The sequence below is a fragment of the Haliotis rufescens genome, unplaced genomic scaffold (assembly GCF_023055435.1).
Source record: "Haliotis rufescens isolate VD_foot unplaced genomic scaffold, xgHalRufe1.0.p SCAF_11, whole genome shotgun sequence".
Classification (NCBI taxonomy): Eukaryota; Metazoa; Mollusca; class Gastropoda; order Lepetellida; family Haliotidae; genus Haliotis; species Haliotis rufescens.
The window spans coordinates 40,671,339-40,687,341 of record NW_025963791.1 but is presented as its reverse complement, the minus strand read 5'-3'; the positions used below and the strand labels follow the sequence as shown (position 1 = coordinate 40,687,341).

The 16,003-nt window shown below is 42.8% G+C and overlaps 1 protein-coding gene across 1 annotated transcript in view; it reads right to left on the bottom strand.

The window, feature by feature from the left end:
* LOC124142324 (Usher syndrome type-1G protein homolog) overlaps positions 1-3,116 on the bottom strand; it is a 45,583-nt gene extending 42,467 nt beyond the window's left edge. The window contains exon 1 of the mRNA XM_046510736.2: positions 2,819-3,116. Coding sequence (XP_046366692.1) covers positions 2,819-2,982 — 164 coding nt within the window. The 5' untranslated portion in view covers positions 2,983-3,116. The remainder of the gene's footprint in view (positions 1-2,818) is intronic.
* Between the last annotated feature and the right edge of the window lie 12,887 nt (positions 3,117-16,003).

The following is a 16,003-nucleotide window of genomic DNA, read 5'->3' as shown; positions in this document are numbered from 1 at the left end:
TTTCAAAATTTAATGTGCAAATGCACTCACTGAACATTTCAAAAACATTTTATAATAAACATTGTAAGTTGAATAATATATTTTGATAAATGTATTTATACATTCAAACATATTATGATGAAACATTTTGATCTAATTATCATAGACTGATATTAAAAATACAATAAAACATGGAAGAGTCAGGAACAGTTTGTTTTTCCTGTACATGAATCTAACAGTGCTATCTCACTAGGAGACATGAAACATGTGTTGATAACTCCATTATTACACACAATAAAGAAGTTGTTATACACACACACACACAAAATGTTTAATGTCTTCATGTGCCACCAAGTTTGTAATGCCTATCACATACTGTACTTTGTGTAAGATGACACTCGTTGACTATGACAGACTGACAATCACCCAGCCATACTGCATATTTAACAGGTTCAATATTTCACTCTGCACACAAAACTCAATTATAACTGAAAAAACACACTGTTTTTACACAATCAAATAACATGGACTTGCTGATCAAAATGTATTAATATATTTTGCCACACTTCTTTATAAACTTGTTTTACGAATCTGTCAACTTAAAAATATGAAATGTGAATAATGGAAAAAAATGAAAAGCAGTGTTTAACATGTTAAAAATCCACCTCATGTACTGTTGCTACCAAAATAAATAAATTATTTAAAATAATATAACTAAAACGTGTTGAAAATGTATCTTAAAAAACTCCCACCCCCCACTTTTTCACCCTACTTACTTAACATATTTTGGAAAAAAATAAAAACATATTTGAAAAAAGAAATTAGACCTACCAACCACCTGTGCCACCCCCACCCACCACTCTAACATGTCCATGTTGCTATGCAGCTAAAAAAACCTAGACACATGACAATTAATTCAATGAAAAAATAATGATTTAATCCAGAAGAAGGAATTAAATTCTGTTTGTTAAAAATCTGATTTAAATCTAACATTTAACAATGCCCGTCAACAAGTTAATTAAAATGACAGAAATTCTGCCCATACTGAAAGGGTTGTGTCAGTAGGCTATCACATTTTGTCTTGTATAACATTTTACATTGTCATGTATGACCCCGTCTGAGAATGCACAGACCAAGCTGGCTGTATACTTGTGAAAACGGCACTCCCTTCAATGAGATTAACACTCTCCATCTACTTGGGCTATGTCAATAAGCCTCCAGAACAGGCAGTTAATGAACTGTGAACAATAGGCTATTCTTTCCTCATGAATAAGCCCTTTCAGAGAGCTGTGCGACACCTCAGCATAACACAAGGTGCCTTTAAACCTAACAAAAGTTAGTTTTCGGTTGGTTATCTCAATTATTGTGCAAACTAATCAATAATGTCATATATAATATTTAACAGGATTATAAAACATCATAAACTAACAAACCTTAATTATTTACATAATTATACACCCAAGGAGTGGAGAATGAAAGTTGAGTGCAGTGATCACTGCCCAGCTTAATAAAGCAGAAGCATGCCTTGAAGCGTGGATTTGGCTTGTTATAAATATGCACATTATTAATATTTACATCAGACTGAATATAAACAATTTCAGATAATAATGTAATATAATGTCTATAGAATATGCATGTTATATTTCATGTGTAAAAATATCAGCTTAAGGTATAAATCCTCTCACTATAGCAAATCAAAGACACCCTATTGGGAGTGACATAATTCAAGTGTTTTCGTGCTATCTCTCCGACCTCGGCAAAATGGCAACCGTATTGACACATAACTGCTCCCATCAACCAAACAACAAGACCAAAAATATTTCGACATCAAAGAATTCCATTTTATAACAGCTCATTCCATTGTAAAACTGAGTTTAACATTGCTGTGAATAGTGCTAATATCAACACTCTACGACAGGGCCTGAACACACACACACCTCCAACCAGACAGACGTTTCTCTCACATGTACCATCGATTTTCCCCGTCAACTTCGGGTCGTCACAACGATACTAAAACCATGACATATATTATATTTAAGGGTAACAGTCAGAATATCTCATCCTTGAGATATATAATCCTTATGTTTAAACCATATATCACCTCTTCAACCTGAAAATGCGACACATCGTTTTTTTTCTAACCTGTCACTTCACAATCTGTCTTAAAATGTAGAACATTGTAACACACGATATGTGGTATATAACCTGTTATAACCCAGATATATTTCTCTCTTATATATATATCCTATAGATACGGCAATATTGTTGTCAAATACCTTGTAGCTATAATTCTCGCTGCTTGTAAATCTGAAGCTATCGTTCAAGTGACTTTTACAATACCTCGACAAGATTGAACTTCGTTTAGAAGGAAAACTTGGCGTTGTTTCGTCCTGAAGTAGTAAGCATCGCTGTTGCATATTTCTAAATGACCCAAGTGAAACTTCACCACAATCAAAGTTTTATCGACAAAACTCGTCAATGAGAGGTTAACGTTGATAAGAATACAGCTTTGGCCATGGTATCGGCATACCTGCCTAGGTAGATTTGTTGATCGAGGTTTGCTCGGCAAACTAAAGGAAACGTACACCACACAACCGAACTACTGACTCACTCAGCATCGCTTCTTGCGATTACAGAAACTTTCAGCTGCTAGACTTAAAGTTGGTAGGCGGTGAGAATTAGGTAGATTGGCACCGCCTTTCCCATACACCGACAACGATGTCGCCACAATGACCATATCGATACTCAAAATAACGCAAGCACTTTCAAAAATGTACCAATGAATGATCGATTGTACATGAGGGCGTTACATGAATTCGGTGAGATGTTATAGACCTACCCTCGTCCAACGATCATGCGAAGAGCCTCCAGCATTCCTCTACTGGCGGCCCAGTGTGTTGCCGTCATACCGTCTTCATCAATAGCGTTAAGATCCTTCCTTTGGGCCTCCCGTAGCACATCGGTAAAACCGTCCTTAGCAGCTTCAATATATCTAGAAGACATTTTCCTTGGTTTTAAAACACAAATCACAACTTTCCAAAGAACATTCCCAAACTGTCATTAAGACAGGAGAAGTATCGGCAAGGCGACCGGGTCGCGCGCTGTCGTACGGACTTTGAAGCAGTCAGTGGATACCTGCCGTGTGCCTCATGAATATTCATAATGACGTCACCGCAATAGGTGCAATGGCGCTCTCTCGTCAAGGTATGACCGCCCATTCTTATCTCGCCTTTGCACGTGTGTTTGTAAAGAAAAGTTGAATTAATGTCCAAGGTAGTTAGATTAAGTTACAGGGTGTTTTCTTGGCTATTAATACCGATTGGTTGACGTGACAGCTGATACGATGTAAGCTGGTTCAATCGGATTAGCCAAATCCCTTTATCACACAGACAGACATACTAATATGTACAGTCGGACCTTCGACTCGAATATGTCCAACTGAGTTAAATATAAATAATTCAGATATGCTACTGTAAATATATTTCACTGATCAATAATATTTTTCGCTCTTTTTTTCTTCATGCATATTCGGCCCTATACACTGAGCGAGTTTGCAGCCTTAATGGTTTTGGACGCATATAATTCGATTTTGGCCATTTGTCGATCTAAATCTTTTGTTGCACAGGGGATATGTATAAATTCGCCTTTATCCTGTTCTGGAAAGCAACAACGAAAGTCTCTTTATTTCATGAAAGCGACTGAGAGTGGAGAAAGTACCTGGCAGTAGAGCACAGGGAGTTGGGTTATGTTTCACACAGTGGAAAGGCTTTATGAAACATGCTATTGTTAGGTCGTGATGTGTCGGTGTGTTCAGGTACGCCGGATCACATTCATGATTGTAAGAAATTAAAGAAATGCCAATCAACATATCCTGAAATGTTCGCACGTCATGCATTGTGGACATTAATGGAATAGCTGTACGAGTTAACTATCACAAGTAACGCGTATCGATCCAGGGGTGTGTGTAGGGGTGGGGGTGGGGTGTGAGAGGGGCAGGGCAGTGGTGTATGTTACACACGTTTATATTATCATCAACACGAACACGTTTGTTGTTATTTTGTTCTTGATAAAAGTAAATGTAATAATGAAAAATCATTAACGAGAAACAGAAAGTGTCCCCAGAAAACCCCATATGTCAATCACAACTGACAAAATGATGGTCGAGTTGGCACTATACGGATCACATTGATGGATGTGTGTCATTGTGTACTGAGAGGGATTCACGGGTTTTCAAAAACAAACATTTTATTATTTCAACACAATTTTCTAACCGACTGTTAGTGACATAATACATTAAGAAGCCGTGATTTTAGTTGCCAATTTGTTTACTTTAACCAAAGTTGGACTTTTTAAAAATAAATAAATTCGGGTCTGATTTTTCCACATGGAAATAATCTCAAACATAAATTGTCGCTTCGTTCAAACTTTGTCTGACACCAGTCAACTATAATCACCAGCTGCAGCAATTCCACCTCTTCATCTACATCTCTGAAATCAATAAAAAAAATCGAAATTCAATCGTCTTAACCGCTAAGCGTTGCCTGTTTGACGAGCGCTAATAGCGAATATCTTTCTTAATTGAAGTAGAAGATATTCGAATCGATAGCTACAACAATTTACACACTTAGTCCCATTTTGTTTTTGCCTTGTTCAGCGCAGTTCTAATCGGTGGACAGTCAAGACTTCCTAGTACAAGGCCTTGCACTCGGACCGAATTGTGTTTCCAGACATTACGTCGTGAACAGGTTATGGTTCAACACTCACAGCGAGGTCACTTCCGGGTTAGTGAGTTGTCGGGGCAACACGTGGCACTACACATTGTGCTTGGAGGGACAAAAAAACATGCTGAAGAAGTGAAAATACTGTTTATGGAAATGACATGATGATGGTGATGATGATGATGATGATGATGATGATGATGACAATTGATGATGATGTCTAGTTTATCGAGAACAAACTGACTTGTGGACAAGGACATGCATATTTTATAAGTCTGTTGTATTCATATATTGCAAAATGCCAGATATAATACATAAACACTCTTCCTAAATCTGCACGTATGTTCTAACTGGCTTCTTATCTTATAATTTGTCATGTATGGTTTTCGCCCAAAGCGAATAAAGCTGAAAACAGGATTTGCAAACATTATCAAAACGTTTCTAGGCTGAAAACAGCCCAGAAACACTGAAAACTTCAGACCCAAAACACAACTAAGATACCCGTCCAGACTCGATTATGTACAGACCGCTGTCATATAGCAGGAATGTTGCTGAGTGCGTTAAACCAACCAACAAACAACATCATCATCGAATAACTATTTCTTGTTTGTTTCACTATAAGCCACCATCGAACATGTGAATATACTGTCTTTTGCCCCACAGTTTATATACATTTACAAATTTGATTAATAATACATAATATTGTGTACATTTGTTATACGCTTATTCCACACAAGGTGCATGCTCACAGCGCTACATTAACGAGGGGGAAACTGCCGATACTAGGTCATAGATACAGGGCCAAAGATGTGGCAGTTTGTGTTGATTCTAAATTTGATAAAGAGTCTGAACAGGAATGTCTTGCGACGGGACTGAAATATTGGCAGAGATTCTGCTTCCTTCACATGTGATGGGAGATCGTTCCATAGAACTGCAGCATTGTTAGCAAATGACCTCTGCCCAAACCTCGTCAGTGTTGTCTTTAGTATACACAGGAGAGGTTTATCACCAGAACGGAGGGCCCTGGGTGGTTCATATACCTGGCCAAGGTCAGATAAGTGAGTGAGAATACGGTTTTACGCCGCTTTTAGCAATATTCCAGCAATATCACGGCGGGGGACACCAGAATGGACTTCACACATTGTACCCACGCCATGAAAAGAAACCCGGGTCTTCGGCGTGACGAGCGAACGCTTTAACCACTGGGCTACCCGACCGCCCCGTCAGATAAATGGGAAGGTGATGACTTGAAGGAACCCATGCATGTATGTAATGGGTAAGGTTGCCCCAAATCGTGGAGGAATACATGCGTTATTATTACAAACGTTTCTCCATTTCTTATCATAAAGACAAAAAACGCTGGTAATCTTGAGATTACGAAGGGCAAATAGCAGATTAATTGGAAAACATTCCAACCCTCTGTTGACATGAAGATTTGATTACAGCAACACAACTAGCGACTGTTATTTGTTATACATGTAAACAATGTGACTAAACTGAGCCAGACATATGGCGATATTCTTTTCTCATTCACTCAGTAAGATATAAATTATATGATAGTTGACAGGGCAGTACGAATGTTCTTATTCATCGCCCATTGTGTACTCACTGAGTCGAATCTATTAATATACCTGCACTTTCGTGTGTTTAATGTTTCATCAATCGATAAGATGATCTGATCAAGCTTAATGCCAATGTGGGGAGATTTACGATTGGGGTACTGAGATACGTACTGACCTATATGTAACAGAAATATCTCTTAAGTACCATGCTAAATAACGCCAGCCAAAGCCATAGACAAGTCACGTGTACCCTCGAGCTAAAGTCCTGGCCCCGATTTTCTGAAGCTATTTTGACCCGACCACAACAGCAGATCTTTCAAGTGGCTCCTGGTTCAAATCTGACCCCTAATAGAGGATTTACGGTAAACGTTCTCCAATCTCTGAGCATGCACAGTGAATGGGGAGGGCAACTCGCACAAGCTAATCCGGATATTTATCGATCTGGTTTGATATATTGAAAATTGGTTTGTTGTGTGAGTGAGTGTGCGAGTGCACGATTACAACTGTAGCTAAATATTAGATTGATTGTTTGTTCACACATTTCACACATGCAGCTAATACAAACAGATGACAATCTTGTCCTTCATAATATGGGTTTATTCTTAGGACAAAGCTACAAATTAAGAACCACCTAATACCTTTTTGTCATGAATGAAATTGATATATATTATACATACATAGGTGTATGTATTTTACTCCAGCAAGCGTGATTTACCATGCTATGTTAATGTATTTTGTTAAAGTTTGTTGTTTAACGCTGCACTCAACAATATTCCATCTATTTGACGGCGGTCAGTAAACATTCGAATCTGAACCAGACAATCCATTGATCGACCTCTGAGCATCGATCCACGCAATTCGGATACGATGACATGCATCAACTCATGATCTGCCCTGCACGTTGTGTATATCTAATGATCTGTCCTGCACGTTGTGTATATCCCATGATCTGCTCGGCACGTTGTGTATATCTCATGATCTGTCCTGCACGTTGTGTATATCTCATGATCTGTCCTGCACGTTGTGTGTATCTCATGATCTGTCCTGCACGTTGTGAATATCTCATGATCTGCCAGGCACGTTGTGTATATCTCATGATCTGTCCTTCACGTTGTGGATATCTCATGATCTGTCCTGCACGTTGTGTATATCTAATGATCTGTCCTGCACGTTGTGTGTATCTCATGATCTGCCCTGCACGTTGTGTATATCTCATGATCTGTCCTGCACGTTGTGTATATCTCATGATCTGTCCTGCACGTTGTGTATATCTCATGATCTGTCCTGCACGTTGTGGATATCTCATGATCTGTCCTGCACGTTGTGTATATCTCATGATCTGTCCTGCACGTTGTGTATATCTAATGATCTGTCCTGCACGTTGTGTATATCTCATGATCTGTCCGCACGTTGTGTATATCTCATGATCTGCCCTGCACGTTGTGCATATCTCATGATCTGCCCTGCACGTTGTGGATATCTCATGATCTGCCCTGCACGTTGTGGATAGCTCATGATCTGTCCTGCACGTTGTGTATATCTCATGATCTGTCCTGCACGTTGTGTATATCTCATGATCTGTCCTGCACGTTGTGTATATCCTCATGATCTGTCCTGCATGTTGTGTGTATCTCATGATCTGTCCTGCACGTTGTGGATATCCCATGATCTGTCCTGCAAGTTGTGTATATCCTCATGATCTGCCCTGCACGTTGTGTATATCTCATGATCTGTCCTGCACGTTGTGTATATCTCATGATCTGTCCTGCACGTTGTGTATATCTCATGATCTGTCCTGCACGTTGTGGATATCTCATGATCTGTCCTGCACGTTGTGTATATCTCATGATCTGTCCCGCACGTTGTGTATATCTCATGATCTGTCCGCACGTTGTGTATATCTCATGATCTGCCCTGCACGTTGTGCATATCTCATGATCTGCCCTGCACGTTGTGGATATCTCATGATCTGCCCTGCACGTTGTGGATATCTCATGATCTGCCCTGCACGTTGTGTATATCTCATGATCTGCCCTGCACGTTGTGGATATCTCATGATCTGTCCTGCACGTTGTGGATATCTCATGATCTGTCCTGCACGTTGTGTATATCTCATGATCTGTCCTGCAGTGACCTGCACGTTGTGTATATCTCATGATCTGCCCGGGACGTTGTGTGTATCTCATGACCTGTCCTGCACGTTGTGTATATCTCATGATCTGTCCTGCACGTTGTGTGTATCTCATGATCTGTCCTGCACGTTGTGGATATCTCATGATCTGTCCTGCACTTTGTGTATATCTTATGATCTGTCCTGCACGTTGTGGATATCTCGTGATCTGTCCTGCACGTTGTGTATATCTCATGATCTGTCCTGCACGTTGTGTATATCCTCATGATCTGTCCTGCATGTTGTGTGTATCTCATGATCTGTCCTTCACGTTGTGGATATCTCATGATCTGTCCTGCAAGTTGTGTATATCCTCATGATCTGCCCTGCACGTTGTGTATATCTCATGATCTGTCCTGCACGTTGTGTATATCTCATGATCTGTCCTGCACGTTGTGTATATCTCATGATCTGTCCTGCACGTTGTGGATATCTCATGATCTGTCCTGCACGTTGTGTATATCTCATGATCTGTCCCGCACGTTGTGTATATCTCATGATCTGTCCGCACGTTGTGTATATCTCATGATCTGCCCTGCACGTTGTGCATATCTCATGATCTGCCCTGCACGTTGTGGATATCTCATGATCTGCCCTGCACGTTGTGGATATCTCATGATCTGCCCTGCACGTTGTGTATATCTCATGATCTGCCCTGCACGTTGTGGATATCTCATGATCTGTCCTGCACGTTGTGGATATCCCATGATCTGTCCTGCACGTTGTGTATATCTCATGATCTGTCCTGCAGTGACCTGCACGTTGTGTATATCTCATGATCTGCCCGGGACGTTGTGTGTATCTCATGACCTGTCCTGCACGTTGTGTATATCTCATGATCTGCCCTGCACGTTGTGTGTATCTCATGATCTGTCCTGCACGTTGTGGATATCTCATGATCTGTCCTGCACTTTGTGTATATCTTATGATCTGTCCTGCACGTTGTGTATATCTCATGATCTGTCCTGCACGTTGTGTGTATCTCATGATCTGTCCTGCACGTTGTGTATATCTCATGATCTGTCCTGCACGTTGTGTATATCTCATGATCTGTCCTGCTCGTTGTGTGTATCTCATGATCTGTCCTGCACGTTGTGTGTATCTCATGATCTGCCCTGCACGTTGTGTATATCTCATGATCTGTCCTGCACGTTGTGTGTATCTCATGATCTGCCCTGCACGTTGTGTGTATCTCATGATCTGTCCTGCACGTTTTGTATATCTCATGATCTGTCCTGCACGTTGTGTGTATCTCATGATCTGTCCTGCACGTTGTGTATATCTCATGATCTGTCCTGCACGTTGTGTATATCTCATGATCTGTCCTGCACATTGTGTATATCTCATGATCTGTCCTGCACGTTGTGCGTATCTCATGATCTGTCCTGCACGTTGTGTGTATCTCATGATCTGCCCTGCACGTTGTGTGTATCTCATGATCTGCCCTGCACGTTGTGTGTATCTCATGATCTGCCCTGCACGTTGTGTATATCTCATGATCTGTCCTGCATGTTGTGTGTATCTCATGATCTGCCCTGCACGTTGTGTATATCTCATGATCTGTCCTTCACGTTGTGGATATCTCATGATCTGCCCTGCACGTTGTGTATATCTCATGATCTGTCCTTCACGTTGTGGATATCTCATGATCTGCCCTGCACGTTGTGTGTATCTCATGATCTGTCCTGCACGTTGTGTATATCTCATGATCTGCCCTGCACGTTGTGTATATCTCATGATCTGTCCTGCACGTTGTGTGTATCTCATGATCTGCCCTGCACGTTGTGTATATCTCATGATCTGTCCTGCACGTTGTGTATATCTCATGATCTGTCCTGCACGTCGTGTATATCTCATGATCTACCCTGCACGTTGTGTATATCTCATGATCTGTCCTGCACGTTTTGGATATCTCATGATCTGTCCTGCACGTTGTGTGTATCTCATGATCTGCCCTGCACGTTGTGTATATCTCATGATCTGTCCTGCACGTTGTGCGTATCTCATGACCTGTCCTGCACGTTGTGTGTATCTCATGATCTGTCCTGCACGTTGTGTATATCTCATGATCTGTCCTGCACGTTGTGTATATCTCATGATCTGTCCTGCACGTTGTGTATATCTAAAGATCTGCCCTGCGCGTTGTGTATATCTCATGATCTGTCCTGCACGTTTTGGATATCTCATGATCTGTCCTGCACGTTGTGTATATCTCATGATCTGTCCTGCACGTTGTGTATATCTCATGATCTGTCCTGCACGTTGTGTATATCTCATGATCTGTCCTGCACGTCGTGTATATCTCATGATCTGCCCTGCACGTTGTGTATATCTCATGATCTGTCCTGCACGTTGTGTATATCTCATGACCTGTCCTGCACGTTGTGTATATCTCATGATCTGTCCTGCACGTTGTGTGTATCTCATGATCTGTCCTGCACGTTGTGCGTATCTCATGATCTGTCCTGCACGTTGTGTATATCTCATGATCTGTCCTGCACGTTGTGTATATCTCATGATCTGCCCTGCACGTTGTGTATATCTCATGATCTGCCCTGCACGTTGTGTATATCTCATGATCTGTCCTGCACGTTGTGTATATCTCATGATCTGCCCTGCACATTGTGTATATCATCATGATCTATCCTGCACGTTGTGTGTATCTCATGATCTGCCCTGCACGTTGTGTATATCTCATGATCTGTCCTGCACGTTGTGTGTATCTCATGATCTGCCCTGCACGTCGTGTATATCTCATGATCTGTCCTGCACGTTGTGTATATCTCATGATCTGTCCTGCACGTTGTGTATATCTCATGATCTGTCCTGCACGTTGTGTATATCTCATGATCTGCCCTGCACGTTGTGTATATCTCATGATCTGCCCTGCACGTTGTGTATATCTCATGATCTGTCCTGCACGTTGTGTGTATCTCATGATCTGTCCTGCACGTTGTGTATATCTCATGATCTGTCCTGCACGTTGTGTATATCTCATGATCTGTCCTGCAGTGACCTGCACGTTGTGTATATCTCATGATCTGTCCTGCACGTTGTGTATATCTCATGATCTGTCCTGCACGTTGTGTATATCTCATGATCTGTCCTGCACGTTGTGTATATCTCATGATCTGCCCTGCACGTTGTGTATATCTCATGATCTCTCCTGCACGTTGTGTATATCTCATGATCTGTCCTGCACGTTGTGTATATCTCATGATCTGTCCTGCACGTTGTGTATATCTCATGATCTGCCCTGCACGTTGTGTATATCTCATGATCTGCCCTGCACGTTGTGTATATCTCATGATCTGCCCTGCACGTTGTGTATATCTCATGATCTGCCCTGCACGTTGTGTGTATCTCATGATAGTTGTCGCGAGATCCCTTATCCGTCAACCACGGTTGGCTTGAAACAGACCAGAGCGAAAAGATGGAAATACCCTTTCCAGAAAGAGTTACGACCCTATTCATCCATCGTGGCCAACTCGTGTCACTCGGGGAAATAACCGGGAAATGTCTTGTGACGTGGTATGACCCAAGGGCACATATGATTTTTATGAACTACGATATGTTTTCCCTCGTATGTAATAACATTAATTTTGTAGGGCGGTGTCGATGTATTAAACTATTGTTTAACTTTACTCGATGTATGGAATCGGTCCATGGATAATCACAATGCATTGATTGTTTGATGAATCGTTAGATCCTTAAAAATCACGATGACGCGACTAAACATACGGAATAGTGTTGAACAGGGTCACAATGCATATTTTACGAACGCTTTAATTGATGTGCTCAACACTGATATTATCAGACTCGTGGGGATTCCGGGGACGAATAAAGGTCTCCAGCTACCTATGCTTGTGGTAAGAGGCTAGTGAAGAGATCGGGCGGTCAGGCCTGGTGTCTTAAGTGGTTTGCTAGTCATCGCATCCCAATCACTGGATTGTCTCGTCCAGACTAGATTATTTACAGACCACCGTCACACTCGTTGGATTTGTTTGTTTGTTTGTTTGTTGTTGTTTACAACCGCAATATTCCAGCTTTATGACGGCGGTCTGTAAATAGTCGAGTCTGGACCAGACAAACCAGTGATTTGCTTCATGAACATCGATCTACGTAATTGGGATACGATGACATGCACCAACCAAGTCAGCGAGCCTGACCACCAGATCCCGTTAGTCGCCTCTTACGACAAGTACGGGTTGCTGAAGTCCAATTGTAACCTGGATCTTCACGGGGCTACGCTCGTTGGAATATTGCAGCGTTAACAAAAGATATAACAAGCGAAACACTAGCTATGCTCTGTAGCGTTACAACTATACATGTATTACATATGCTTTTCAACAAAACTCCCGTGCACTCCCGTGCACTATGTGTTTACAGGGCTACAAGGATGTGGACTGGCGACTACAATATTCATTGTATGTATCAGGAGATGGATGACTGATCACCTGGAACATTACAATATCTCCAGAGAAAAATATGTCATTTTTTCCTGCTTTGTTATGTCAGTGTCACACACCAGTTCACACTGCACCAGGTTAAAAAGTATTCGATCAATACATGGATATGTCTGTTTAAATGGGTTAAGCATGTCTGTTTGTTGTTGTTTAACGCCGCACTCAAAAATATCACAGCTATGTGATAACGGTCTGCAAATAATCGAGTCTAGACCAGACAATCCAGTGATTGACATCACAAGCATCATCTTACAAGCTGCTATAAAATATTACATTCACCCCAAAACAGGTTATTTACAGACATCCTTGACACAGCTGGAATATCGCCAAGTGTGGCGTAAATGTTTATACAAGCAACTTGGTCAACCATGCATGGGTACCGTTAAAGATAAGTCTTGGCAATGGGGAAAAAACCCCTTCGGCATTTCTTTTTCTACACAAAAGTCGCCACATACTCTACAAAGAGAATATATTCCCGATTCACAAACTCACGCCATGACTCATTCACTCATCTGGGACTTGTATCGTGTGTCATCTCAAAGGCAAATCCAGCGGGATGTGGGTTGGGTGTGGGTTCAAGGTGGCACTCAGCATTATGAGGATAAAACAAGGACCTGTCAGCTCGGAGTCATGACAGTATGTCTGAGTGGGGTTTCCATGTTAAACTGTGGCATGGTATCTCAGGGCTCTTGCACTACATAACTCATATAAGTCTGGACTAACACGCGCACGCACCCCCCCCCCCCCCCCCCCCCCCCGCACCGCACCCACACACACACACACCCAAACACATACACCCCCCACCCCCACCCCCACACACCACACACACGCCCGCACCCACACCCACACACGCACACCCACCCCGACACAGACACGCGCGCACACACACACACACACACACACACACGCACCCCATCCCCGACACAGACCCGCGCACACGCACACGCACGCACACGCACCCCCACCCCGACACAGACACGCGCGCACACGCACGCCCACCCCGACACAGACCCGCGCACACGCACACACGCCCGCACCAACACACACACACACACACGCCCGCACCCTGACACACACACACACACACACGCACCCCCACCCCGACACAGACACGCGCGAACACGCACCCACACCCACACCCACGCACCCACACACGCACACACCCACGCGCACACACCCACACCCACACCCACACACACACACACACACACACCCAAACCCCCCCCCCACCCCAACCCCAACCCCCCCCAACCCCCAACCCACACACACGCACACGCACACGCACACGCACACGCACACACACTTTTTGTATGAGTAGTATGATGTAGGCAGTAAAACTGTCTTAAAGAGAATTTTGATATTTCGGACCCCTCCCTTAATAGGGAACGCTAGATCCGCCCTTGCATCGTACCCAAAACGTGAATGTTGTCAATGAAGAGTGGAGAACCCCGAGTTTTCCTGCAATATATACTGCGTAAATGCACTGTGTATATCGTCGTGACCAAGCTGTCTAAAAGTGTTAAAGCACAATACACTGACTCACTCATCGGAATTGTTCCGTGACAAGCCTGCATATACCTTCCTGGTACAATTATACAAAGACCCCCTCGTCCGACTTCTCAGACATCAAACGCAGGAGTGTATTAACTGAAGTGTCGCGACCCAACACCCTCTCGGAAACCCAGGCGCCAGCTGGGGAGTGTTGAGACAGACATCTATCTACAGCTAACCGAGGACTCCTCGCCTCACGTATATATCTAGTAGATCAGTACAGTAAAGTACCTAAACTGAGTGCACCTAGATATTCCTGGTGACATAACTGCCTGCGTTAAATCTGCGCAAATTTATTAGAAGTCAACACCAAATGAAGATGTAGGGAAGATATTGGTCGAAAAGTTTCAATTTAGAGGTTTTCGGCCAGTCTGTCTCTTTAGCTCAACCCTGTCACGTGAAAATATGCGTCTGTCATAAGCCCCAAACATGCACATGCAACCAAAACATGCATCTACGTCACACATTGTAACCATCCAACCTGACCCGTGAAGATCCGGGGTAGAATAGGTCTTCAGCAACCCCATTCGTCACCACTCGCCTCTTTCTGTAACCTGCTATTCGGCTTGTCCCGGAATAACACGAGTTGGTCACGAATGCAATCCATGCTTGCCGAAAGAGGCGACTACGCTTGTCGTTAGAGGCGACTAACGGAATTGGGTGGTCAGGCTCGCTGACTTGGTTGACTTAGTTGACTTGGTTATCGTATCCAAATTGCGTGGATCGATGCTCATGATGTCAATCAGTGGACTGTCTGGTCCAGACTCGATTATTAACAGACCGCCGTCATATAGCTGGAATATTGCTGAGTGCGGCGTTAAACAACAAACAAACAAACTATTCAGGTCAACTTTTACTACCACTATGCTACCACGTCCCACATTGTAATCACTAAAATCCTGTTTTAGTCTGATCTCACCACGGAACGCCTCCATGGTATAGTTCTTAGGGTTAGTGAGTTGGGTTTAACGCCGCTTTGAACAGTATTCCACTTAGATCACTGCGTGTCAGTTTACTGTGGAGGGAAAATGCGAGATGGTCCAGATCCCCAGCCGCGTCATACCAAAAGACGTTAAAAGATAGTACTTGTTGTTACCCTGCCTGTCGCTCGGCATTAAGGGGCTAAAACAAGGACTGGTTGGTTCTGAGTCGGTATACTGTGTCTGAGTGGGGTATTTAGTGTCTGAGTGGGATATTCATGTTAAACTGCGGCATGGTATCGCGTTCTCGTCTCGTGCAATCGTTTCTCGTCTCTGTTATCGCTTTACCGTAATTGAATGTGAGAAAGCTATGTTCCCTCTCGACCACCATATTAGGGCGGCATCAAACGCACGTTCCAGACGGATACCAAAGTTCAGTTTCAGTTTCAAAGTGTATTCTTTAAAGAATTTGTGTTTGAAACGTTATTCGTTGTAATTCGTTCTAAGTATTGAAGTCCGTCCTGCTCGGACTACAAAGATCCCTCCCCCCCCCCCCCTCCCCCCCCCTCTTGGAGACATGTGATGCCGAGGTGTGTCTGTGTGGTGTCTCTGTCACAAACACTCTCGGAAACGCTGG